The sequence below is a fragment of the Theobroma cacao genome, chromosome 4 (assembly GCF_053813885.1).
Source record: "Theobroma cacao isolate CCN51 chromosome 4, ASM5381388v1, whole genome shotgun sequence".
Taxonomy (NCBI): Eukaryota; Viridiplantae; Streptophyta; class Magnoliopsida; order Malvales; family Malvaceae; genus Theobroma; species Theobroma cacao.
The window spans coordinates 32,504,850-32,531,443 of record NC_142642.1 but is presented as its reverse complement, the minus strand read 5'-3'; the positions used below and the strand labels follow the sequence as shown (position 1 = coordinate 32,531,443).

Genomic DNA, 26,594 nt, shown 5'->3' with positions numbered 1-26,594 from the left:
TTTAATCCAACATTTTCCATCTCGTATTTTATATCTATACATAGTATATATTAAACCAGTCTCCACAGAAGCAGCAAACTATTTCCGTTGAAAACAAGCAGCCAAATCCAGGTCCTATGGCAATACCCCAGTTTTGTTCAAGAAAAATATACAAGGAAAGAGATGGCTGAATTACTGGTGAAAAATATGCACAAAGGAAAAAGAAACGATATTCAGTCACTCGGGAGCAACTCTAACTATCTTTTTGCCAATGTTATTGCCACTGAAAATTCCTATTAGAGCTGCAGGGGCATTTACAAGGCCTTCCGCAATGTCTTCCATGTAAGTAATCCTCTCATCTCTGATCAAAGGCAGCATCTTGTGGAGGAACTCTGAGTAGAGGTGACAGAAATCAAAAACCACAAATCCTTCCATACGAATCCGCCTATAATCAAGGCACATCAAATTCTTAGTCCCTTGAGGCTGATCCAGATTGTATTGTGAGATCATTCCACACACAGCAACGCGGCCATGAACTCTCATATTTATGAGTACTGCACCTAGCATTTTCCCCCCAACATTCTCAAAGTAAATATCAATGCCTTCAGGGAAATACCTGCAGGTGTATACAAGTATTGCTTAAGTGGTGCATTCCCAATATTTAGAATAACGGTGTTATCCATGGGAGAATATACTCATCTTCACGTATATATACTTCTTTCACAAGATACTGTTTCCCCCATTACTTTTTATTTGCAAGCCTATATATATTGTTAACATAATAATTAATAACAACTGTACTTTGATTTGAGATCATCTCTGACCTTTTCAAAGTTGCCTCTAAGTCATGCTCGTCTTTGTAATTGAAAGCATCATCAAACCCAAATCTTTCCTTCAATAGTTGAACCTAGTAAAACATAAGAGCTGAAAGTCAGAAATGCCATCATAATTCACAAAGCTAGCAATTTGTTAACAAAATACTTGCTCCCTCAAAAAAATCCTCCTGTTAATTTTTTAAACAATTTTTATTTTTTGGATAACTGGATATTATTTATCCAAGAAATGAGCAGGAGAACCTGCTATAAAGAATACAAACCGCACACTGCAGCAACCAGTCACAGAGTATACTATAACTACTTACCCCAAAACATACAAGGAAGCAGCTGGTTTCCCATTCTCACCTTTTCGCTACTACCAGCACTTCCAACAACATAGCAACCTTCCAGCTTTGCAAGTTGGCCAACAAGCTGACCAACTGCACCAGATGCTGCTGAAACAAAGACATATTCTCCTCTTTTAGGAGAACGAACTTCATAGAAACCAGCACAAGCTGTCATTCCAGGCATACCTATGAAAATAATAAAAAAACACGTGTCAAAGAGAAGAGAATTAAAGCAATGTGGCAAAAATATGTCAACAGAATTTGGTTAAATCTGTATCCTGGAGAATGCCACAAATCATTTTACAATTGGCATTGGTTAGTAAGTAATATTAATGCTAGATAATTGTTTTACAACATTATCATACAACCGTCTTGAGAGTCTTAGACTATGCAATTGACAAAAAGCAAACTTGATTTTGTCGTGGACCGGTCGTGGACCGGTAAAATGGCTGGATTCTTTCTGCAATATCCAGATGGCATGTGAAATTTTAAGTGACGTATGCAGCTGATGATATGGCTAAACACACATGCATGAAGACACCTGAGCAAAACATCAATCTGCAGTACTAGTTTGCACCCAAAATGAAAAACAGTTTGAAAGAAGTTAAATAAACAAAATAAAAATCGTTTGACTGGAAAATAACTTACCAAGAATCCTAGCATAGTAGGAAAGAGGGAAATCCGTATGCCTGATCTTGAAGAGTCTTTCAGGTCTTGCTATGAAACTGTCTTCTTCCTCTCATAACGTGCGGGTCCGAGAACCCGTCCTCCAGACGTGGGCAAATATTAAATCGGTTTAAGAGTCGCCACCAATCTTTTTTATCTAAATGTGATTGGTCACATATTAACCCGATTCTTAATCGACGAAGTCCTAAATTAATTTTACATCCGTCGAAAGAACGAGAACTGATCCACGTTTTTAAATATAGGTTCGGAAGTGCGGTTACGCACGGAGAAAGGTTAGCACCTCCGTGGCGCCCGTTCCACGAATAGTACCATTTAATCTTAAGTTATCTTAATATAGCCTTCTCTTAGTTTAATCCCTACTTTATTAATTAAATTTTTATTAAATTGACAGACTGAGTTTTTTTATTTGGTTTTACGTATGCACATGATGCAAGTGTAAAATGATGTCATGACTTGTTTATTTTAAATGATGGAGTCGGTAATCTTTTATTAGAAAATTATTCGAAGACCATCCCAACGCTTTGGTGAAGTCTCAAAATTCTCCTCACCTAGAGATATCCCCGGAAGAACTCGTCTCTACAAGCTCCTCGAGAAAATCCCATCATCGGGATTTCCGCGCCATTTGCAAGATAAATGTGGCGTGCTATGACAAGATAAAATGCTGATGTTTACATGCACGCGTTTATTGAATTAAGCAGTTCATAATTCATCCAATAATTTATCACCTTATTTATATATTTATTTTGTCATTTTTTATGGATTATTTATTTATTTTTATTATTATTTTTTGTTTTTTTTATTTCTTATTTAGATCCGTATCTTTTAACTAATATTGTTGATTAACATTTAACTTGATTATATAACTTGTCGAATAAACAATTAATTAAATTAATGGTTAACTTAATTTTATTTAATGATATTTATTTGCTAATTAACTTACTACACTAACCTAGATTTAAATGTGATATTGTGTAGATTTACTTTTCTAAATATGTATCATTATATGAGTTGATGGGTATTGAAATTTGGAGTTCGGATTTATCCCGACGCTTCGGTGAAAATCCGTCTCGAACTTCACATTTGAAAAGAAAAAGTCCACTTAGAAAAGGCAACTCTTTACCTCTCATAGGTGAAAATTTTTTAAATAATCATTTCATTTATTTTTTATTTTTATTATTATTATTTTTTATTATTATTTTTACTATCATTATTATTTTTTGATTTTTTAATATTAAATATAAGTATTCATATTATATATATATTTCTTTCCTAAAAAAATAAATACATTTTAATTAAAATGGGTTAGACCCAACACTAACTAAAACAAACCCAAGCAAAAAAAGAAAAGGGTTATACCTTGTTGGGCTGTGATTGGCCCAATTCGGTGGCCTGCAGAAGCCCAAATCTACTACGCCAGGCCTGCTTTCGGAAGCCAACGAGGTAGGACTCAAAACGCACCGTTTTGTGCCTGCAAAGCCACTTAAAACGACGTCGTTTTGACACTCTCCCCTTTTAAAATTCTGACTCTAAAACGGGATCGTTTTGTAACCCGAAACCTAGGTATTTAACCCCTTTTTCTCTCTTTCTCTCTTCATTTTCATTCCTCACTTTCTCTCTCTAACGGCGGCACTCTCCACCTTCTCTCTAGCTCCAGCCGCCGGTCAACTCCCTCTCTTCTCCTTTTCTTCGGCTTCCTCTTCTCTATTTCTCTCTCACCCGGCGAATCTCTTTGTTTTCCGTCGTCGGCGCCAAACTTTCTCTTCTCTTCCCTGCACCGACAGCCAAAACTCCTTTTTCCCTTTTTCACCGTCGGTCGGACACCTAGACAGATCCACTCCCTCTCTTCTCTCCGCCGCCAGCTAAAACTCTTTACCCTTGAACCCCCTCTCACTCGTTTCTCAGATCTAACTAGTTTTCTTTTTTGTTTTTTTGTTTTTGTTTTTTTTTTGTGTGTTTTGATTTTTTTGTTGCTGTTGATAGATCTCCAATTTTTTTTTATCTTCCCCCTGCTTTGGTTTTGCAGATAGCCTTTAAAAAACCGGGTTGTCCAAAAATTTGGACAACTCGACGATGGGGTTCTGGCACCAGGGAGTTGGCGGCCAGAACCCCATCATGCGGGGTGATTGGGGTACGCCCAGCCATCCCTTTTTTTTATTATTATTATTATTATTTTCTTATTTCATTTATTTTTTATTATTTTGTTTCATTTTATTATAATTTAACATTATTTATTTATTTATTTGTTTTAGGTGTCTACACTTCCCATCTTGTGGTTCCCCAAACAAAGTCACCTTCCTTGAACCCGAGGTGCGTTGAATCCAAAACTTGAGCCACTCTAAACCTAGTAATGGGCTGCAAGTTTTCATCGAGGGAGGGAAAACAATCACTATATAAGCAACCATACTAAATGGCCATCTCCCTTCTTTTTTTGGATAAGTAAAAGTCATCACACTCCACTTCATTACTAAACATGAATGCCATATATTCTTATGAAGCCTGATGGAAAGTTCAAGAAGCATATGCAGGGTTATCATCTTTTTATACTCCTAAACCTGGGCAGAAATGTTTAAATTGTCAAAATATTGACTTCGAGAAATTAATCATAATGCTTCCACTAAACCTTATTCATTACAAGCATCACAATTATGATAATCATAATCAATGCCCTTAAATCATTAATGAGAAAAGAAGAATTTCATGAAATTTAGCAGGAATTGAAAATATTCCATAAGCTACCTAAAGAAAGATGTAATACTCTTCTATCAATTTAACCAAACTTTGTCCTGTGAACAATTGAAGTATGGAATGCATAACACGTTTCAAATTCATATTATTCTGTCAAAGGGGATCAAAAACTGAAAATTTCGGTTGAAGAACAACCCTTGAAAGAAATATACATATAATCAACAAAATTTGAGTCATAGGCTTTGGCTTCAGCTTATCATTGCAATTTCAGCATGTGGGGAAGCAAATAAGAAAGCCAAGAAAGAGAGACAGACAGAGCGCATACAGAGCCAGGAGTGAAGGGTGTAAACTCGGGATCTTGATCATTTCTCATGCGAAGTCTCATATAAGGATCACAAGACAAGTAAAGGTTCTTGACCAGCACAACTCCTTTGTGGTTTTCTGGTATCTTCAAAATCATGGTACTAAAGCTTATGTGCATGTCTGATTCTTTTGGAAAACCAGTCACGTAGTCCCTCAGTATCACCCTTTTGTTCCTCACCACTTCTGGAACATCGTCCTTTGCCATTTCTAATACAACAATAAAATAAGAAAGAAAAGGTTTGTGTGTGTTGTTGAAACTTGTTCAACTTTGGTGTGATTTATGCATTTCCGAAAGGGATTTAATAAATTGTAATCTTCACAGGAGAACACTCTTCTTTTTTTTATTTGAAAAGTGATTTTATTATCACTAAACCATCATGCCATACGAACTCTTTAACACTTTACTGGAAACTTTTATGGGCATAATACATTAAGCTTGTGCATTAAGAAAACTATAAACAAAAACATAGGAAACTGCTTTACAAATTTTGATTGCAGTTCCCTTCCTTAACCTGAGCTAAAGAGACAAAAGAAAACTCTCCACCCTTTCCTTAAACACCTGTGCTATACAGAAAAATAAACAAAAACTCAAAATATCGTCAAGCACGTCTTTTCTACTCAAAGACCCAAAATCAGTATGGCTGTCTTTACTTTTGACAACCTTGGTGAATTTCGTAGTTGATAAAACATATGAAAATCTTGGTGAATTTCATGGCAAAACTTTACTTTGGACATGATACAGCAACTAATTATTTTTAACTAATTAACAAAGTAAAGTAAATGTAATAAACACTAGATGCCTATATCCGCTATATATTATCCAAAGAGTAAGATTTATAAGAACTGAATTTGAATTTCTTTAAAGTAAAAACTTCAAACCAAATAGTAGTATTTAATTAATTCGAATTGATTTTAAAAAGAATATTATGTATTTTGTGAAATAAAACGAATTTTAAAAAACTTGAAACAACAAAAAGGAAAAATTAAAAATTAATATAACTTTTTGAAAAAATTTTGAATTATTTAAGAAAATTTAAACAAGTTCTTATTCTTCTATTGCATTCAATCAAATTTCTATGTTTTTATTTTGATTCAAATAAGTTTTTATAACTAACAATTAATTAATTATTTTAGTCAAAATATCACTTGTTATTTTATGTTACGTGGTGTTAACATAACGTTGACGTGGAAAGTAATGTTATATGATCAAATCATTATACTACATCATTATATATTGTGACATATCAGTATCATGTGATATAAGATGATAAATATTATTTTAATTATTAATAATAATTAGTCAACTATTAGAGTTTATTTGATTTAAAATAAAAATATAAAGATGTGATTGAATGTAATAAAAAATAAAAAAATTAATTTTTTTTTTAAATATTTTTTAAATACTATATCTAGAAAATAAAAAATTAAACCCTATTCAATTGGATTTTACATAATTGCCTGGTGTAAGTTGAAGTTGTCGTTGGTCTGTCACCTGAAGAAAATTTTCCTAGAAGTTGTGGGAAGTGTAACAAATGCTGTACACGTAGGTCCTCGGCCATTCCAGCCAAAGACTAGTGTTATGACGTGTCATTTCAGAAGTCAAATTCGGTGGTATTTTGGACAGTCGTAGCAACAAGTAAATGTATATGTAAACACATCCAATCTCCAACATACAGTATATGTAAACACACGGAAACTGGGCGTACATTGTAAATGTATCACCTTTCGATCTATTGACTGGAAAACAGAACAAATATTTTAGATTTTAGGCACAATGGGCCCCGCCAAGTAACAGGGACAAAGCATAGTAAATGGAACCCGTGCCAGACCTGGCTTCATTCCAAAGTGAAATTTCTTCTTCTTTTGTCTCAGTTTTTTTAAAATAAAAATTAAAAAATATAATACTTAAAAAAATTTAAATAATTTTAAAATTTTTAATTATTTTTTTATATATTTTTTTTAAATCAAATAAATTTTTATAACTAATAGTTGATTAATGACATTTTTTTTAATTCTACTTTAACTAGAGTTACACTATAATGTTGAATCATGTAACAATTGAGATACTTGTATAAGTTAAATGAAATAAATAAAATTTTTTATTTGACATTGTAATATTTTTTTCGTTTTTAAAAAATATTATATAATTGATTTTCTCTTCAAAGATATAAATGCACAAAACTTATTAAGCCATAAAGAGTTTTTAATAAAAGCTAAAATTGAATGAAAACGACCTTTCAGTATTGCAGTGGATTGTATTGTAATTATAGTAGAGAGAGAGTTTGACAAGATAAGTTTGCAAGCTCAACAACAAATTAATACAAAGTAATATAAACATTAAGAGAGAGTCTGAGAAATTGAAAGGGCAAGTGGTTTTTTCAGAAGCTTAGTGTCTTTGACGGCATATACTTCACCTTTATTTAATCAAGAAAAAAGATGGGAAAAATTCAATAAAAACTAACTTTGGTGGAATTAATGAATTTGGAGATTGAAATGAGATTGGGTTTTGCTAGCTTTTGGAACATAAAGAACATTATTTAATGAAAATGGGTGAGCAAAAAGATTAGAACGAATATAAGTGATAGATAATTTTGTGCCATACCAACAAAGAGCTTATCTAGACCACCATATTCTAAGGAAAAGTTTAGTTTTTTTAATTTAAACTTGTTTCTAACATGAGGAGATACACCTGAATCAATTAAACAAGACAATTTCGTATTATTTATCAACTACGCTAGGAGTTAGCTCCAATACCATTCAGAGCAGGATTGACAAACTCTTCTTCACTAACAGGAGAATTAAACAAGACCATTTCATCAACTACGCTTCCAAGATGTTGACTTATTCTGAAACAAACCTGATAGTTCTTTTAGGCTTTGTAAGCTTTTTACAGTGATCAAATTATTTATCCAATTGATTAATGAAGTATGTAAAAAATAATAAATATAAAATTGATTAATGAAGTATTGAGTATTTGACTTAATAATATGTGTACATATTTCTTATTTAAGAGAATTGAATTTGAATTTCTTTTAAATAAAAAACAATCAATTAACGAAAAATTTCAAACTAAATAATAGTATTTAATTCGAATTGATTTTAAAAAGAATATTGTGAATATTGTGAAATAAAATGAATTCCAAAAAACTTGAAACAACAAAAAGGAAAAATTAAAAAAATCGATATAATATTTGAAAATTTTTTTGAATTTTTTAAGAAAAGTTTTTAAAAAAATTTATTTTTTTATTATATTCAATTAAATTTTTATATTTTTATTTTGATTCAAATAGATCTTTATAATTAATAGTTGATTAATTATCTTAATCAAAATGTTATTTGTCATTTTATTTTACATGATATTAATATAACGTTGACATGACATTGACATGAAAAGTAATATAATCTAATTATATCATTCTATCATATCAATATATTATATCATTATATATTATGACATGTCAGTATATTAAATAGTTAATACCAAAAAAGCAGATTTTTTATGTGAACATTTGTTATAAGTCATGTCTGAATCACCTGTCTGTTTGTTTGAGGTTTTGCTAACCTCTTTTTGTTTGATGGGGATGCGTACGCTGCCTTTGTGGGGATGGCAGGGGTGGTGTTGATGCTGCAGATAAGTTTTTTGTTCCTTTTCCTGTTGGATTGGAGGTTGGGTTTCCTCCCTGATGGCTGTAGCTAGGTTCTTTATGTTGAATGAATTATCAGCTTTTCAAAAAAAAAAACTGTTAAAAAAACAGAAGGAAAAGAAGGGGAGAATCTTCGATTTTGAATGGATGTGCAATTGGAAGAGGTAGTGAAGTTGATTATTTAGAAATACCTGATGGTGCTAGTGATGATCAAACTGGTAAGGCAAACTTGCCTGAACAAAGGGCTCCATCCACAACCCTTTTTGGAGTATATCAGAAGAAAAGCAGTGATCTATTCTTGAAGCTGCGCGAAAACTCAACTCCAATTATCCATTCTTCAAAGTCATTATACAACCTTCTTATGTGCACATCTCGTATGTGCTACGTTTGTCTTCAAATCCAACTCATGCACGTTATAATTTTTTTTTTTTTTTGTCCGTTGATGAGGACGAACGTAAAACTTCAGGTTTCCAATAACACATGGCAAGTGAAGATGGCGAACCACCCAGAGTATGCTAGGTTACTCTCCAGGCGGAGGAAATTTTCTTTGCAGGAAGAAGATGTTCGCCTGAATCTTTCGGGTTACCATCTTCAGAAACAACGGCAGAGAGGTTGCTGATATTGCCAAGAAATCTTGTTTGGAACTGTGGTCACAGTGAACTTGTGTTACATTTTTCCCCCTTAAATTTTTATGATGCTGAGCAAAATATAATGTAGTGTGCATATTTTTTTAACTTCTGCTTACCCTTCCTCAAATATGCCTGTGCTTTACCTCATATATTGAGTTGAATTTTGGGGGAGTTACATGACCCTGTAATCAAAGTTTACTGTCAGGACATTCACTCAGGCGTAATCAACAAATGGTTCTCATCTATGCTACATTTTTCGCGTCAGTGATCAAACCTCAGGAAATCAATCCTCATTCCCCTCCCTTGCATCCATGACCACACCATCAGAGTCTACTGCTCTTAATTAGTTATCTGTTCGATCAGCATCTGAAGCTTTGTTTACAAAAAAAAACAAGCTGCTCAACCCAAAGGCCATTAATACACATGAACATCTTGTCCAACCAATATTTGGTATCATTTCCAGTAACCACCCTGGTGATGAAGTTAAACTTGGTGCAATTTTTTGGTCCCAGAAGTCCAGCGTACACTTATGTGTCATACAACACAAATGGAGAACTTTCCCAAAAGATTAAACAAAATAAAAAAACACTAACATAGGTACTAGCTAGCTAATACGCTTAACTATTATGATTCTTCAAAAAGCAGAATTTACTTACATGAAATACTAATAGACGCAGCTCAATGGCCATACAAATCCATATTCACAATCGAAATTCCCCCCACCTCACATTTGGCAAGTCTGGTCTCAGCGGACTAACGATATGGGTAACTGCAAAACTTACTATCAGTGGAACAAAAGATTCAGCTGTTAAACAGTGGAATAGAACAGTTAAAGACAACATCACAGTATCAGACCAGTTACCAAGGACTAGCTGCTAGATTCTCAAAATCAAACTCTACACTTTGAATGTCTCCGGTAGTAACATCCGCACATACTTGCAACGAGGCTATTTTGGATATTTTAGACTCCCTTATTGAGACGAGTATTGCCTGCTTTTCTTCTAGTTCTTTCAACATCTTCTTGTTTATATCAATCTCTTCATTTATTTTGGTCAACTCGTGAGCATGCTGTTTGACCTGCACTTCAACTTCTTTAGATTGGTCTTGAAGATGTCCATATCTATCTTTCATGACCAGCAACTCACTTGTGCGATCCCTTACTGCCTTAACATCAAATCCAAGCATTTCCAAGTCAAGAAGAGCATCTAAAATGCTAGTAAAAAGGTTCCTGGGATCCGCAACTGTCAAATTCAATGTTTTCTGCACCAAGGATGCAAAGGTCAACATGTGACCAACAGCTACTCCTTCACGGAGTATTTCTTTCAATTTAACTAATGGATGAAAATGTGGGTTTTGAGGCATGACTTGGAAAATTTCCATAGATTGAACTGCTTTCCAGATCGGTAAGCTCTTCACAAAAGGTAAGCCTTCATCCTCCAGTTCATTGTCGCCTGTCATGGCTAGTAAAGGGGACTGCACCATAATTTCAAGTGATTTCTCCCTTGGATCATTCCATTGATTCACAAAACCATGACGAATATGTCCTATAAACAATAATATCTGAATCAGAAAAATTATGGAAAAAGGGGAACACAATAATATGTCACATAATTTACCTGTGTTGTTTTCCTCCATCACTACAGAATTAATCTTTCTAAGGCCAGAATGCTTTTTCTTGTAGCATATTAATGGAGGTTGTTCTTCATTATCATGAAGAATTCCACCAGACTTTTCAGTCACCTCGACTTCCTTTCTCTGACAATCTGTTGCAGAAACTATGGCTGTTCTCTCTACTGAATAGTTTAAGAACGTATTAAATCAGGAAAGACATGCAGAGTGAAAATCAAAACACAAAGAAATAAACAGATATTAAATTACATCCTTCCTTTACCATGTTCCTTCCTACTGTATGTGTATCTAAGCAGACAAGGAAAAGGGCTATAGTTGCTGGCAGGTTAATAACTTCACATAAGTCATGCCTAGTATATGCAAATCAGTATCATCAAAAAACAATTTAATTTGGAGCTGATATTCTACTACTTCCAGAGTTCAAATATCCCAATCCTAGTCAAGTGAGTGAATGGTTCATTCAGAAGATTCTTCCTAAACCCTACAAAACACCAGATATTCCTTAAGCTGAAGAGTATTTCAAGTTGTGCCCAACCTGCTCGCTCCATTTGTGAGATTGCAGATGACTCAACTTCTGTGGCTGTGTATTCTCTAGAAAACATTTCTTCAAGAACACCTGCAGCATCATTTTGTCCTTCAACAAAATAAAACAAAAGAAATTAGTTCTTTTGAAAATAGATGATAGGCACTGCTCATAGCTTCATCTTAATTTTATACCAGCAGATGGAGATTGGCTCATCTGAAACACTAATTTAGGTTGCTTGATTTTGAGCACAACGCAGGGTTGCTCTCTCCTCTTTATCCCAGTTTTTGCACCATCTTCTTTCAGAAATCTGCTCATATCATGTTCTTTCTGCAGATGAATCTCCTGCATGGATAGAAAAACAAGTACAGAAAGCAATTCCATTACTTTCAGCAACAAACCTTAAGTAGGCTGATGCAGGCACAACTGATGATTGGCTAGCTAGAACCTGAGGTAGGTCCCTCATAAGGCTGGGTAGAGGAAAGGGAAGAATGAAGAAAAATCATGAGAAATTTCCCAAAACTGATATAAAATTATGTACTTGTAACTTGTGTTATAGCTTGCAGCCAAATCCTATCAATAACATACGAGTCATATCTTGAGCAAAAACATCACCGAAATTCCTAGACTTTAATCACAGCCCTTGACTTGTAATTTAGAGGACTGTTGTACCTTATTAGTGATTGTGGTTTTTCCCTTATGTTTAAATTTGAGAAATTCAATCAACTGATTAGCATATCTAATGAACTTAGCAAACAGAAATAAAGGTGCACAGTGCACTCTATTATGTCAATTTCAAGGCAAGGATGTTAAGATTACATCACAAACTTGTTTTCCCCAATGTTCATAAATTGAATCAAATACATGCAAAAATTTCTAAAGCTGACTGGAAGAAACAACAGTTCCTACAACTTTGTTGGTATTTGAAACAAACAGTGTTTTCATTTTTTGTGTTTGAAGGAAAAAAAAGATGATAGAACAGAAGTGAAGTGACTTAAGGTTCACTTCAATTCCTTTTCAGCTGTTTTGATAGAAGAAAAGGAAGATAATTGTACAGTTATACATTTTTTTTATGCATGCTTCATTTACAATTTTAACGAAAATGGTAAGAAAATGATAAATGATTGCACTTTATAGTTTGATTAGAAGCAAACAAACAAGCATTGATTGGAAGCACCAGTTTTTAAAAGAGGAAAGGAGGAGATAAATGGATGAGCATTGCTGAAACATTCCCTTGAAAGCAAACAGAACAGAATGAGAATATGGAGCATGCTTGTATAGAATTACCCTTTTAGAGATGCAACAACAGCACCCCCCCCCCCCCCCCCCCTCCAAACCGCAAAAGACAAAAAAGAATTGAGAGAGAAAGAAAGAGGGGAGGTGAAATGCGTCTTCACAAATCATGGTCAATTGGCACATGATAGAAACTGTTTCCAAGAACAAATCCACAGAAACACAGTGGAAACACAATGCCATGCATTAGATGATCAATCATTCGAGTTTTATCATATCACTCACAGCTATATACAAGTCTTTTATTTAGAGATATAAAGTCAAAGAAGAGCTCTACGAAACCAAAACTTGAAAAAGTCAGTTGACACTATTAAATGCAATTCAATGCATTTATAGCATGTCTGGAAGTTTCTTCTTTTCTTTTTCTTCCTTTTTTTAAGAAAGGGAGAGGGTGAACCACCCCCAGGAAAACCTAAATAAGGACTCAAGAGCAAAGTATTCCACTTTAATGATTCAGTCCTTTGATCCCTTTCTTACAGACTTATCCCCTCAAATTTTACTTCAATAATGATGATTCATATTGATTTGCAATGCTAGTAGCGCATATCACTACTCTACTTTCCTCTCCACTCAAAAACACTAAAGAAGAGTTTACTCTTCTCTACTCTACTCTCCTTTCCACTCCCCACCTCTCCACCCCATGAAAGAGCCAATATAAAAATCATCATAGAGGATTCTGCAGGAAAAGAAAAGGGATTTGACTCACAACTTCATCTCTCACATAAGTCTTCCAGGTTTTGACAGCAGGTTGCTCACCACCCACATTTTTTTCAGGAAATATAGTTGCTGCTCTGACTGCTATGTTTGGTGTTCCACTTGGCAAATCCTTCATGTTAGATTCTTGTAAAACTAATAACTCTGCGAAGCTTCGATCTTTCAACTTCTGGGAAGGATGTAAAAGTGTAGCATCACCTTCAGGTGTTGCCCGCTTTACACGCTTACCCTTTGCTTTTCCTTTAGATGCAGTTGAGAGGCCCATCTCATTCTTTCTTGAACGTTTGTGCTTTTTGTTGCTGCATTTTACAGCATCTGAACTTTCAAGCTGAATAGTTGCCTCAGCATCTTTGGTGGCGTTGCAAGAGACCTCCACCAGTTCTTGACAATCTGAAGAGATCAAAACTTCCTGAAACAAAAGGTCCACCAATTAAGTCAGCAGGAAGCAATTTGAGCACACAAAAGTTTGCAGGCCACTATTTTGCTGATTATGTGCCTCATACATGGGCCAAAGCTTCAGCAAGAAAAGAAGGGGGTGAGGGAGGGGAGGAAGAAAACAGCTATAAAGATACTAAATTTGGTTTTATTTCAAGTATCATTGAGGAAGGTTTCCTTCCTCAGGACTTTTTAATCAAACTTCAATAAAAGAAAACGACCTTTTGAATAAAATGAAATGCACATATAAATTGAAAAGATGAAGAGAAACAATTGAAGCATACAAGTTTCACAGTACTTAAACCTTAAAGTGGTGAAAAAAAAGGGAGAAATGATCAGAAGAATAGGAGCGAAGCAAATCAAATGATGCTTTGATTTCTCTTTTGTTGTTTGGATTGAAAAGTAATAAGAAGAGAATGAAGGAATACCAATAGATAAACAATTTTTTATCCATGTTCTACGCATGAATTTAAAAGAGATATCTAAAAAATTATAAGGAATTACAAACTGTTCATTACTCTTCAAATCTTTGAGAGATTTGATAAGTCAATCGGAAAAGTAACTTCCTCCTCATCTGCTATATAATTGAGAGAAAATCAATAACTTATCCTTATCTGCTACCCAGGAAAGAATAAAGCAAACACAATATAGAGAGACAAAAGTAGACAATGAGAAAGATGAGGAAGAGAGAAGATGGAAGGAACACATGAAGTTCTTATTCCAAAGTCATGATCAAGCGTGGCATGCAGGAAATTCTTGAGTATATAGAAAAAATCTACCAGACTTGACTAAATTCCCCACATCACTAGGTTTTGGGTCTTTTTATATTTCTCATGGCTATAACAAGCACTTTTCATAGCAATATTTAAGTCAACAAGAAGCAGTATTTAGAACTTATAGCTGCATACATAAAAATCAGTTGACACAACTTAAATCTACAACACAGTTACCCTGTCTAATGCCCTAAATGCTCATGCCACGGAACACCCATTTAGTTAGTATATCAATTATGAAATTTATGTATCCCTATATATTTGTTCTTGAAACTAAAGAAAGACACAAATAAATGAAGATTCTGAAAGCAGGATTTAACACACAACATCGTTTCCTATGAAACCTTTCCCAGTTTGAACAGCAGGTTGTCTGCCAACAACAGTTTTCCCTGGGCCTTTGATTGCTGTTGTAACTTCTTATTTTACGTTTTACTTGATAAATCCTTCAGAAGAGGCTCTGGAAAGAAACATCAAGTCTGCGAAGTTTCCATCTTCTAGATTTTTGAAGCAACTTTAGAAATTTAGCATCACTTTTCAAGTTGTCTACGTCTCAACTTTACTGGCCTACACTTTCTTTACACACAGGTAATGGATCCATATGATTCATTGTTGATCTTAGGCATAAGATTTGAATAAGGCAGTGGCCTTCATAATAGTAAAATAGACTACTTTGATAAATTTTAACTATATAGGTTTCTGTTAAGCTCTTTGGTCAGTCTTGTTTTTTCTTACAAAAAGAAAATATAAATGAGGAGAAATAAAACTTTCAGATGATACTGAAGCCAAGTTCAAGTAGAATCTATGTCCTCTCAAATAAGATAACTTATTTTTAGGCCCTTTCTTATGTAAATAAATGATCACTTCAGATAGAAGACACTAGATGGTAGTCATATTTGTTGTTAAGTAAATGAGCTTGTTCCAACAACAATTAAGTGCCACACTCATTAGGAAGCATCAAATGATGAGGAGGCTAAAAGATAGTAACAGTCTTCCTAATATATTTGCAGCCCTTACAAGATAGATATAAGCAGAAGCAGGACAGCAACTGAGATCAGAATATGAAAAAAACCTCATGATGTTAGAAAAGGAACTTGTAGACTCAAAGCTTAAATAAAAAAAAAAAAAAACTCTAAGCTAAGGGGCTAATTTTTGTCTTCTGTCTTATGCTATGTAACATAGAGAGCCAAAGACAGCGTATTGTTTTCCTAGTCCTAACTTTTTTTCTCAGAAAGGGCTTCCAATTCTAGCTGACAGACTGGCAGAAAGAAAGAAACAAAAGTCTAGTTTAGGATATTACACCTGAAGAAGATGAGTTAAAAAGTAAGGCTTAAATTGTTAGTACGTGCATGATATAGACCTAAGAAAGCAACAGCACGTAAAAATGAGAGAATAGTACTATATTGGGCAAAAGGGAGGAAAATAATTCATTTATCTGGCCCCAACTAGTTTAGGATTGTTGCTTAGTTAGTTGAGCTGCATTGAGTTCAAATTAGCAGGCAAAATTCAAGTCAGAGCAAGAAAGAATCCTTGCCATTATTAGTCATCCTAAAGGTAACAGAAACCAAAGACTAATAGCCAACCATAAGTGGCATGCGGCTTAGGCACTGATAACTGGAGTATAACTCTTTCACCGTAAATGGCCATAGCCTATACATGATGTTCAAATGTTCTACTATAAATCACAAGGAATCAGTGGGTAAGCAAGCAAATATTAGCAACAAGAAAAAGATACAAAATTAGTAGTATAAGAAATCAATAAATACTAGACCAAACATCACACATATAATGCTATAAACAAACAAATGTAAAAATTACTGCCATTCGAAAACAATTATCCATTCTCATCAAGTTATGAACTTGTTAACAAATGTGAAACCCACGAAGCAAACGCATTTAGAAATGAGCATAAAAAATAAATGAAAAAAAAAAACCTGAAAGTTGGAGGGTTTAACCCATTTGCCATCAACCCATTTCCAGTGAGGCCTCAAATTGGAAGAAGAAAACTCAATCTCTTCAGGCGGGTGTGCAAAAGACACAGAATACCTCTTTGGGTAGTCAAAAACTTTAGAAACAAAGCCAGTCCACCACCCATCAAGGTAAAACGCATCCACGACATCGTTTACTTCGAAACACTGATCATCAGGGATTTTGGGTTGTGGAGGCAAAGGCCTAATGAAGGAAAGTTTGATATGTTCAGTCAATGGCATTTGATTATCGTCATCGAGTAAGTTCTTGTATTGAACCAAGGCCTTGTCTTTAGTTTTGTTCTTTGGGGGTTCGAGAATGGTAGCAGTGAACCAAGCCCCCTTAAACCCTTCTTCGTCAGAGGTTACTTCAACCTCTCTGCCTTCACTGAAAATCATCTCAGAAAAAACGTCTCCCTCCATTGCTGTGGTATTTTGGGGGATTGGGGTTTGAAAAGAACAGTGTTTTTGCCGAAAACAGAAAAGAACGAACTTTAAACCCGAAGAGAGAAAAGAAGCATTGGTATCTGTTGGGTACTACGAAGTTGCTTTGGTTAGCTTAAAGGCCAAGGCACCTCCATGGGGACCCGTGACCTCATAACTCTGCTTCTGCTTTTTATTTTTTGGGATATTCACAAAATTTAATTCGTATTTCGTAAAACATCCATACGGTAGTAGGTAGTTTTTTTCTTTACTTTTTTATTCATAATAAATAGATTTTATAATGAAATAAAATAAAATAAATTTAATTAATTCTTTGATTTGACATATTTTTTATTTTAATATCATACATTTTTACTTAAAATAAAAATATTCTAAATTACTTCTTAAAAATAACATACACAATTTTTTTATTACATTATACCTGTGCAAAATCGAAAAAAAAATTATCAAAAGAATTTTAGGACTTTTTATGTAGAAAAGGTTTTTATTTTTAAGATTTATATGATGGTCTTATTTCTACATGTAGAAAAAATATATAAATTAGATTAAAGTTGAGACCTTTATAATCAATAATTAAGATTTCATTAGATTAAAATTTTTGTTATTTATATTTGTTTTAATTTAAAATATTAAATAAAAAATAAAAAGCAAAAAATGAAAAAAAAAGAAAGACAAATAGCAAAAAACATGAATCAAATGAAATATAAAATATTCATCTTTACTATTATGTAAACTAAATGACGGAATTTGATTACACAATTAAATTGATAAATGTACCAAGTATCTAATAAAACACAAATTTACAAAATTAATAAAAGAAAGAACTCAATGTAAATACTTAATTCAAACCCATTTAAGTTTCAAAACTAAGAAGAAACTTACTAAAAAAATAAACTAAGTTGCTAATCTTTTCATCCAAACTGATGTATGCATGGACCTTTAATGCAGTCTTCTTGTAATCTCCATAACCAAAGATCAGATACTTGGATTTGGGGTTACCCGGCCAAGAAAATTTTCTTGTGCAGTTCTCTCTCTAGTCCAACTGCGGCACAAGAACCGTGAGGAGCACGAAACATAGCAAAAACTCTCGTATCATTGACTTGTTCACAGGCTGTGGCAACCCCATTCTCAAGCCTAAGCTCATAAATTGTTTTTAAGTTATATCCTTTAGTGTAATGTCACATTGTTCAGTGTGTTGTCAATGCCATAGCATCAAAAGACATGTTACCGCAAAAGAAACACTTAAAGAAATTCTATACTCATTTATCTTTTTTTTATTTGTTTTTTAAATAGTGATTATTTTGACTTCTTATGTTTTTAAAAGTTTATAAAAAATTTCTACTTCATAAAGAGGTACGTTTTAACTTAGAATTGAAACGTTTAAATTTTATGTTTTCACTTGATAAATATTATCGTGTGAAATATCAAATATTAGTTTGTAAAGTTTCTCTCTTTGGCTACTGTCTCCTCTTAATTCGTAATTGAATATGAATTCACTACTCACATTTAGTAAACAATAACATAAGTCATATGCTTTGCAATTGCCACTCCAACATATCCTTTACATTAGAAACTCATAGAGTTAATTACTAACCACCGCATATCACTGCAGTAAATTATTACCAAAGGTCGATACTTCGTGACTTCGTTAATGTAGCATGACAGCATGTATTTCACATCCCTCTTACCTTAAGCACAAGGTAGTCCATGAGACTCAAGCCTTAACGACCGTGTTACCAAAAGGGTATTTGAGGATCATTTATTGGCTAAAATAGCTTGACCTACGCTTAGTGCTTTGATATAAGTCCTTGGTTTATTATACTTAGTGTTACGAATTACGATTCTACAATTTATCTGATTTTCAATGTTGATCCCTTGTCTGTCGATGTCACAAAGTTCACCATTGATTTCAAAATACATGAAAGCCTAACATGTAGAGGTGAGCATTGATCGGTTTCAGTTTCGGGAGAAACCAAAATTGTCTAAACCAAACTTTCTTTATGATCAACCAAAATCAATCGATTACAAGGAAAAATCGATCAACCGAAACCAACTCCGATTTTGATCGGTTGGAGGGTGCATTGGGCTTGGGCTTAAATCATCCAAAAATGTTAAAATCATGAAAACATTTGTATTGAATTTGAATTTAAATTCGTGTCAAATTCATTTTTATAATTGAAATCAAATCCATATTATATAAATAAATAATCTAACCCATATGATTTATTTTTAATTATATAATTTTTTAAATAAAAACAATATTATTTATTTATTTATAAGAATACAAAATCAATAATTTTTTTTAAAAAAAGATCAATAATCCAAGGTAAGGAAGAAGGTTTTTAGGGTTTCAAAGGAGCTGATTTGTAGAGAAAATGTTAAAATTGGAGAGGGGAAAGAAGAAAAGGAAGGGATTAATGAGGGTACAAAGGAAATTTCATTTTATGGGTCGGTTTTTTGATCGGCTCGGGTGGGGAGGAAGTGTCACCATCGACCAAGACTCCCTCAACCGCCGATTAAAACCGACACCACAGCTGGCACCGAAAAACCGAACTTATTGCGGCCGTCGGCGTCAATTCCGGTCGGTTGCACGGTCGGTTGCTCACTCCTACTAACATGTTTGAAATTTTTGCCTAACATGTAAAACATGTACATGATGATGTTGGATAGCATAAACAACACAATCGGCAGATGTTGGGCTGCAAAGAAAGCAATAGCGGTGAAAACAGATGATCTATAATTCTATATGGAAGATTGATTTTTTGACGGGTAAAGGGGTTGAAAAAGAAAAGAGAAGAGGTTTCCCGAGATAGTAAAAGCAACCAGCCATGCCCTGAGGACAAAGACTCAACCTGGAATTAGACTTCGGGAAACTCTACCTCGGTCAAGAATGGATATCGGTTACGGTATCAAGGAAAGCATGCTTGGTTTCACCATGGAGCTCTTCCAACGAAAAAGGGAGGTTCGTTCTTGGTGTGAATTGTTAGTATGCATAAATTTTAGTGTTGAGAAAATAATTAAAATATGAAAATATTTTACACAAATGAAAGAATAAAAAACAAAAATATGGCAAACCCAGAAGAAAGTAATATTTGATTTGACCAATGCAAAATCGCATTCACTCACGGGAATGAGTGGATTAAGCTTTCAGAAATTTGCACTATTTGGTGGGTGTAGTTTGGGAAGAAGACAGCCAACATGAAAGGCTAGCGTCTACGGGTACTTCTTGATGAAACTCCTTGAAACTTGGGTTAGAGTCGAGACTACAACCCTGCAACAGCGGCTCAGTCGGTGGCTTTGTATCTTTGGCCATCAAAGCTCTCCATTCATGAAAATCAGCCACTGGGTTGGACAGAGGGTTAAGACGACGGCAACCCTCCGTAGGAAAACGTCGCTGATACGACTCAATATCGTCTTCATCGCCATTCTCTTCGGCTTTCAAAGCATTCCATTGAGAAAGGCTGGAGATCGGATTACGCAGCGGATTCGCATAAACCCTTTTATCTCCAATCCCAACTGGCTTCACAGAAATTGATTCCATAGTTCTATCGTTAAATATGTGAATCCCAGGCATGATCTTGATTAACAAATATACTCAAAGCCTTCAACTGCTACGCAGTGATGCTATCTTTATCGCCAAGTTTCTCTTCTAAATGAGCAAACACCGACCTTTCGGCTCCGAAAATCTTTTCAACTTAATAGTTAAGTAATAAAGTACTGGAAGATTGAAGTCATGGTGTTGGTGTGCACAACCTAATTTATTAATGGGCTTACTTGAACTGTAGATTCTATCATGGACTTTGCTTACACATCTAATTCATGAAGCCACCTATATATTGCGCTATATATGTAATGTCTGAATTGAATATATTTCTCTGGCCATTAATGTCTGAATAAATTTAGAAACCAAATTTAAAAGCTTCATTTAATTAGGCAGTTTCGCGTGCAGGATGTAAAATCAATGAGCTAATTACAGATGGTGTCAGCTTTAGAAGAAGGGATTAAATACGGAAGAAAAGAATACTCCTTGTAATGAAGAAACAACTGCTAGTATTTTATTTTGCCATTAACTTATTATTAATATTCTTTTCTTTTTATTCTCCCAATTCACAGCTTCTATAAGTTCCCATGGAGCATTAACCAATTCCAATAAAAACACATGGTAATGCTGTTTTTCATATTTGAGATGTCAGGATAAACATGACCGTCGAGACGAGAATGACCCTACTGCATTCTTTGCTGCAATTACTTTGCTGACCAACAGCTTCCACTTCGTCTCGTCTTTCTTGCTCTGCTGCTGCATTTTCTCCTTAAAATGCCTATGAAATAGGAAACACAGACAATTTAATCTCCAGCATCATGCATCCACTAGATTTTTCATCATTGACAAGCACTATAATGCAAAAACTGAACGTCATCAACTATACTCAGCTTTTGCCAAACTTATGGATATAATTACTGCCAAAAGAAACATGCTAATGCTGTTAAAGGATAAATAAAAGAGTAAATAGTAATGGGAGTTTACGGCTCATTGTTAGCCAAACCATCCATATGCTCAACAAAATAATAAAAAAGAGTCCACTCTCAATTCAGGCACTGTAAGTTTGGAATCATTTCTATCAGTGACCAAGTCTTTCCATGATTTTAATAAAAAGTTGATTTCTGTCGATTAATATTTTCTGTCAAATACCTCAAATATTCAAATAAAATATTTAAGCTTTCGTCAGCAAGTATGAAACCGTCTGACACAAGCATGAAACCTTACATATTATCCCTTTCTTTTACATTAAGTAATATCATACTTGTTTTCTCTTTTCTAACTCTAAATATTCTCTATAAAGTGGTTGATATTAATGATTTGATAAAAGGTTGATGCTTACCTGCAAAGAGGAACCTTGCAAGAATCAGGCTCATTGCACATGCGGGAATGCAGTTCAAGAAGCTGCCACATGCGCTTGCAGTGAACACATCCACCAGGGACCCGAGTCTTACAATTGGAGAAATGACGCACTAAAGTTTCAAGTCCTTTACAAGCTGGAAAATTGCAGGTAACCTGGCTTCCTTTCAGCACCTTGTCACGAGGTCCAATTGTCCTACACCCATCCTTGCAGATGTGAAGGAGGGCCTCCATTGCTTCATACAATTGCAAGTATACCTTTTTCTCTTCCATTTTCCTCTGCCTCTCTTGCTTTCTCTGAGGGAACCAAAAGCAGTAAGTAAAAACAGGACAATTTAATAACATATAACCATAAGGTCAACTATCACTAAACTCCATTTCAAAAACAAAACCAATCACTAAACTCTGGCATCATAATTTGAGTCAGGATATAAAACATGAGTAAAGTTAAGATCCTATTTCCAAGTTACAGTCTTACAGATAAGGCAAATAAATAATTAGTTCGTCCATATATTGTCATTGTAAAAGGGAAAGGAAGGAAAGGGCACCATACATGAAGTCACACACATAAATCACAACATCATAAGTTGTTCTCGTAATGGACAAGCCAATGAAATGTGTTATTGTGACAGAATCATGGCCCTTGCTGTAATTACCTAAATCTAAAGTTTTGCAAATAGGTCAGTTCAGTAGAAGTCAATACACATTATGCTTTCAAAAGATGAAGCTTGGTAGTGAGGATTAGTAAGATGAAACATGTTAAGATAAAGTCAAGAGACCAACAGCAACAAAAAGATTAAAATGGAGAATCTTTTGGACAACAGGATGAGAAGATATCATGCCACAAAGAATATCTTGGGTTGAACCAAATTTTTTGCTTCACCCTTGACAATCTCCCCACCCCCCCAAAAAAAAAAAACAGAAAGAAAAAAAAATAATAAAAAGAATAACCTGCCTGAGAAGGATAAACAAAACAAATTGAATAAAAAATATGAAGGGTTTGACTTACAGAATCTGCTTCAACAACAGACTCTACAAGTTCTTGCTCAAGAGCAGGATTGGCACGCTTCATCACTTTCCACCCTTCAGTCGAAGATATAGATTTGAAATCCTTTACGATCATACGAACACAAATGAAGGCAAGTCTAGGTGCATCACAATTCTTTGCTAACTGAAGGACATCTATCACATTTTCTCTGGTAAGCCAGCCTTGCTCCAGTAAGCAAATACAAACTCTTTTCAGTGGTAGAACTGAGTAGGAATGTGACAAGACTAATAGATGGAGAACAAACTTCCGCAGTTCTTCCTCTTCATAGCTGCATCTCAATATCAAATAAAACTGAGTATATCCAATTATAACATGGATAACTGAGGACATAGAAAGAGAATTAGCCCAATTTAGCAGTTGCTATCAAGTTTAAACACCTACAATCTAACATACTAGCCAAAAGGGAAGATAGAAGTCTTCACAATGGCAAAAACAACTTGCTTTTCCTTTCCCCTTTTCCAGATGTACAAATGTTTTTCTAGCAGAATCTAGGTTGCACAGAACCAGTATCCCTTTCCTGCATGAAACTTCTAAGATACATACTTTTATATTACTCATATCTTATTTACAATCACAGACTTTAGGTGCACCTCTAAGAGATCATGAAACAATCTCTACTAAAACAACTATGCATGGACTTGGTTGGTTCTATGGTGCACTCTTTGTAGAGCCACAGTCCATCACCTAGGTTACCAGACAGCCTAACTTTACATATCTTCTTAGGCTATTTTACAAGGAGTGTCAACAAAAACGAAAGGAAACAAACATAGTAACTTGAAGAGACTACAAATTTAGTTTGAAGTATCATGCCATAATTGTGTCAAATCCTAGATAAATCAACATAATCACAGGGTCTCATTGCCACTTAAAATAATGGTAGAAACAGATAGGAAACTGTCATTATATTATGATTTCTCACCAGGTCCACAAACTACTGCTGAAAACTTTAGGCAAGAAGAATGCAGAAAAAGATTTCAAACATACCAGGATGAATACAAAAATCGAATAAACATAAAGATAGCATCATGAGGTACTCCAGGAATTTTGATGTATCTCATGCCATGCTTGACTTTTGATCGGCTGAGAATATTACTCAGCACAGGTGATGCAATACTCTGCAAAAAAGAAATTGAAAGAAAGAGAAAGAAAAAAAAAGAAGGAAGAAAATTTAGCTCATAATTCCTCAGTCATATAACTTCAGAAATTACAATATGATGAATTGATAATATTAGTAGCCTAATAGCTTCTATTTTTCCACATGAATGATAAAATGAATTTAATATTCTGCCATTGATAAGGAAATTGATTCAAGCCTGAGCATTAAAGCATTTCTGTTTTAAAGAATAGTAGTAATGACCCTCAGCCCAATTTCTAATCAAATTCATTTCATTTGATAAACATTTAGAAGGAACCAACTAAACAAATCCTCTATCCAATAATTAGAAGAAAAGTTCCTTAACAGTATGACATAAATCAGGCCAACTTTATTATTCATAAAAAAGGAAAAAAAAAATTAACTCACCAAAATATTAGAATGAGCTAGAACACATGATTTATCCTTCGTGATAATACAAACATCTACCCCATATCCTTCCTTAAAAAGCTTATCCCATGTATTCTTTGTTTCCTTAGGGACAAGGCTGCACTCCAGAGGCCTTTTTGAATACTTAGTTCTCATACGCACTTTGCTAGGGAGAGGTGGCGGTTTTGGAATGTTACAGTTATCAGACACAGAAGACATTGGAGCTTCCAGCGCAGGTAAAATATCAGCTGGATTTGCTTCCTCTACGCATACATTAAGAGATCTACACAAGGACTCACTAGGCGAGGGTAGCCAGGCAGAATCAATAGCTAGTGAAGCCATCAAATATACCTCTTCCCAGATATCTGCACTAAAAATTATACAAAGAGAAAGATATCAGAATAGACAAGGGGAACAATCCAAATCAAATGTAAATTGGTTGCAAATGAGCTATTTAGCAAGATATAAAGCTAACAGCTGTGCAGAATGAACTTGATAACATGAATGCGGTAGACAAGAATGTGGGCAACAAATATGTACCAAATTCATTCAAATATATAGATTTTCCTAAATAGAATCTTAAGGTTGCACCATATAATGTCAAAATCTCGTCCTAGAAGGAATGTTAACATAAATTAATAAACAAAGCAGAAAACTTAACAGAATCAAACAGGAAAAGTATCAACAGAAATTGTGTCTTAACGGCTACCTACCCTTACCCATCATCTAGGAAATCTTAAAACAATCAACGAGGTTATTCATAAGAAGCAAAACCCATCATTCTATAGCCAAAAAAATAATTAAAATAAAATCCTAGTCTTTTCTTATAATTAAAATAATATAATCAAAATCATATATATTTATATATATATATATATATATATATATATATATATAATCAACGGCAAAAAAAAATCACTATGCTTATATATTAAAGATTTAAAATAAAGAAAAAAACTGACACTTAAAAGAGAGAGAAACAACCACGCCTCCTAATTGAGATAAATTCAATGCCAAATAATATATAATTAAAACTTTCTTTTTGGCGGTCAAGAAAATGTGGTGAAAAGGAATGAAAACTTCAGCTTTACTTTTGTCCTCTTCCAATTTTATTATTGATATTTTATTTTCTCGGCCAGCAAATTAACGATTCATACCTTTATAAATAAAGCGGCAAATCTTCTTTAACAAAAAAAAAACAGTCGAGATTTGCTCGATCTTCTTCGGAGTTTTTGATAATCTGACACTACAACGCTAAAGAACCTGAACGAGAAATAATTATATAATAAATCAATTAGAAGGAATAGACAATCAAATTCTTCATTTATAAATAAATTCACAGTTAGTTGAAAATTCGTATCTATCTGCTTCATCTCCAAAAGGAAAAATTAAAAACATATTTTAAAAATCATATATTGTTTATTCTATGTGCTTTGAAGATAGGTAACACTAATTTTTAATTGCTTCCCGTTATTCAATGAGATTGTCAACTAAAAATAATGATAATAATAATAATAATAAGATTCGATTGCTACTAAAAATGAAACAAATTTATTCTAAATCCAGTTTTCAATATATATGTAATTAAATTTGAAATAAAAAAGAAATATCAACCAAAGAAAATGAAGAAGAAGGACTGTAATCTTTAAAAGAAGAAAAAACAATAAAAACACTAAAATCTTTTGATAACAATGGAATTAAAACAAAGAGCAGAGCAAAAAGTTCAAATTGACCTTGGATCATGTCTCTTTGAAAAACGGAGGGGAGCGGCAAGCGATAGCTTGAAGAATGAACACCATAGTTAGAGCTTCTAAACGACGTAGTCTCAACGCAGAGAGAAGTGGAGGGCGAGAGAAGAAACGAGGTGAGGCACAGGTTATTTATTGACTCATTATATGCCGGAGCATGCTACTTCTTCTTATGAATTTATTTTCCTTCCTTTTCTATGTTTTTCTGTTGAAAAACATAATAACCAGTAACTTCATTAAGACTTTAAAGCAGAAAAGACGAGAATCATGAGATGACATCGGTGGGCCGCTTATAGCCTGATAAATTCAATTTGACGGCCCGCTTCAATATATTGTCTTTTTGTTTTCTATTTAAGTCAAATCTTTTTCTGTTTTTTTTCTCAAAAATAGTTTATATCTTTTTATATTTAAATTCTATAACGAACCATTTCATAAAATATTTTTCATTATTAAAT

The 26,594-nt window shown here is 33.9% G+C and overlaps 3 protein-coding genes and 1 pseudogene across 7 annotated transcripts; all 4 read right to left on the bottom strand.

Moving 5' to 3' along the window:
- Nucleotides 1–216: 216 nt before the first annotated feature.
- LOC18602307 (2-alkenal reductase (NADP(+)-dependent)-like) lies at nucleotides 217–6,435 on the bottom strand. 2 transcript variants are annotated; one of them, XM_088805555.1, is made up of 7 exons: nucleotides 6,420–6,435; nucleotides 4,839–5,056; nucleotides 4,088–4,180; nucleotides 1,790–1,877; nucleotides 1,161–1,327; nucleotides 804–886; nucleotides 217–595 (listed from the first exon to the last, which is right to left on the bottom strand). In XM_088805555.1, exons 1-7 carry the CDS (start codon nucleotides 6,433–6,435, stop codon nucleotides 217–219), a joined length of 1,044 nt encoding a protein of 347 aa, XP_088661681.1. The 2 variants fall into 2 exon arrangements, with proteins under 2 accessions (XP_088661681.1, XP_088661680.1); XM_088805554.1 differs by lacking the exon at nucleotides 6,420–6,435 and having other exon boundaries at nucleotides 4,839–5,081.
- Nucleotides 6,436–10,007: 3,572 nt separating this feature from the next.
- LOC18602305 (DUF724 domain-containing protein 6-like) lies at nucleotides 10,008–16,903 on the bottom strand. Its single transcript, XM_088805779.1, has 7 exons — nucleotides 16,448–16,903; nucleotides 13,301–13,717; nucleotides 11,496–11,646; nucleotides 11,271–11,412; nucleotides 11,028–11,128; nucleotides 10,766–10,942; nucleotides 10,008–10,693 (listed from the first exon to the last, which is right to left on the bottom strand). The coding sequence occupies exons 1-7, from the start codon at nucleotides 16,901–16,903 to the stop codon at nucleotides 10,008–10,010; spliced, it is 2,130 nt and encodes a 709-aa protein (XP_088661905.1).
- A 436-nt stretch (nucleotides 16,904–17,339) lies between these two features.
- On the bottom strand, nucleotides 17,340–20,465 carry LOC148763303 (uncharacterized; annotated as a pseudogene).
- A 492-nt stretch (nucleotides 20,466–20,957) lies between these two features.
- Nucleotides 20,958–26,353, bottom strand: BT3 (BTB and TAZ domain protein 3). Of its 4 annotated transcripts, none has more exons than XM_018120307.2 (7): nucleotides 26,125–26,353; nucleotides 25,549–25,654; nucleotides 24,392–24,761; nucleotides 23,854–23,984; nucleotides 22,831–23,137; nucleotides 21,805–22,118; nucleotides 20,958–21,243 (listed from the first exon to the last, which is right to left on the bottom strand). In XM_018120307.2, the coding sequence occupies exons 3-7, from the start codon at nucleotides 24,731–24,733 to the stop codon at nucleotides 21,114–21,116; spliced, it is 1,224 nt and encodes a 407-aa protein (XP_017975796.2). In that variant the 5' UTR covers nucleotides 24,734–24,761; nucleotides 25,549–25,654; nucleotides 26,125–26,353; the 3' UTR covers nucleotides 20,958–21,113. The 4 variants fall into 4 exon arrangements, with proteins under 4 accessions (XP_017975796.2, XP_007033651.3, XP_017975797.2 ...); XM_007033589.3 differs by having other exon boundaries at nucleotides 24,392–24,756; XM_018120308.2 differs by lacking the exon at nucleotides 25,549–25,654.
- Nucleotides 26,354–26,594: the final 241 nt, after the last annotated feature.

Bases quoted from the DNA above. Each gene is read 5' to 3' on its own strand.
- LOC18602307 (XM_088805554.1), bottom strand. From the start codon at position 5,081: ATGGCAAAGGACGATGTTCCAGAAGTGGTGAGGAACAAAAGGGTGATA. The intron at 1,878-4,087 runs GTGTAGACACCT...ACGTTATGAGAG, and splicing joins GGGGAACCACAAGATGGGAA to GAAGAAGACAGTTTCATAGC. The intron at 1,328-1,789 runs GTAAGTTATTTT...TTATTTTCATAG, and splicing joins CTACTATGCTAGGATTCTTG to GTATGCCTGGAATGACAGCT.
- LOC18602305 (XM_088805779.1), bottom strand. From the start codon at position 16,903: ATGGAGGGAGACGTTTTTTCTGAGATGATTTTCAGTGAAGGCAGAGAG. The intron at 11,413-11,495 runs GTATAAAATTAA...ATTTTGTTGAAG, and splicing joins GAGCCAATCTCCATCTGCTG to GACAAAATGATGCTGCAGGT. The intron at 10,943-11,027 runs GTAATTTAATAT...TAAACTATTCAG, and splicing joins GAACATGGTAAAGGAAGGAT to TAGAGAGAACAGCCATAGTT.
- BT3 (XM_007033590.3), bottom strand. The intron at 23,985-24,391 runs GTGAGTTAATTT...TCTTTTTTGCAG, and splicing joins TAGCTCATTCTAATATTTTG to AGTATTGCATCACCTGTGCT. The intron at 22,119-22,830 runs GTAAGTCAAACC...TGGTTCCCTCAG, and splicing joins CTGTTGTTGAAGCAGATTCT to AGAAAGCAAGAGAGGCAGAG.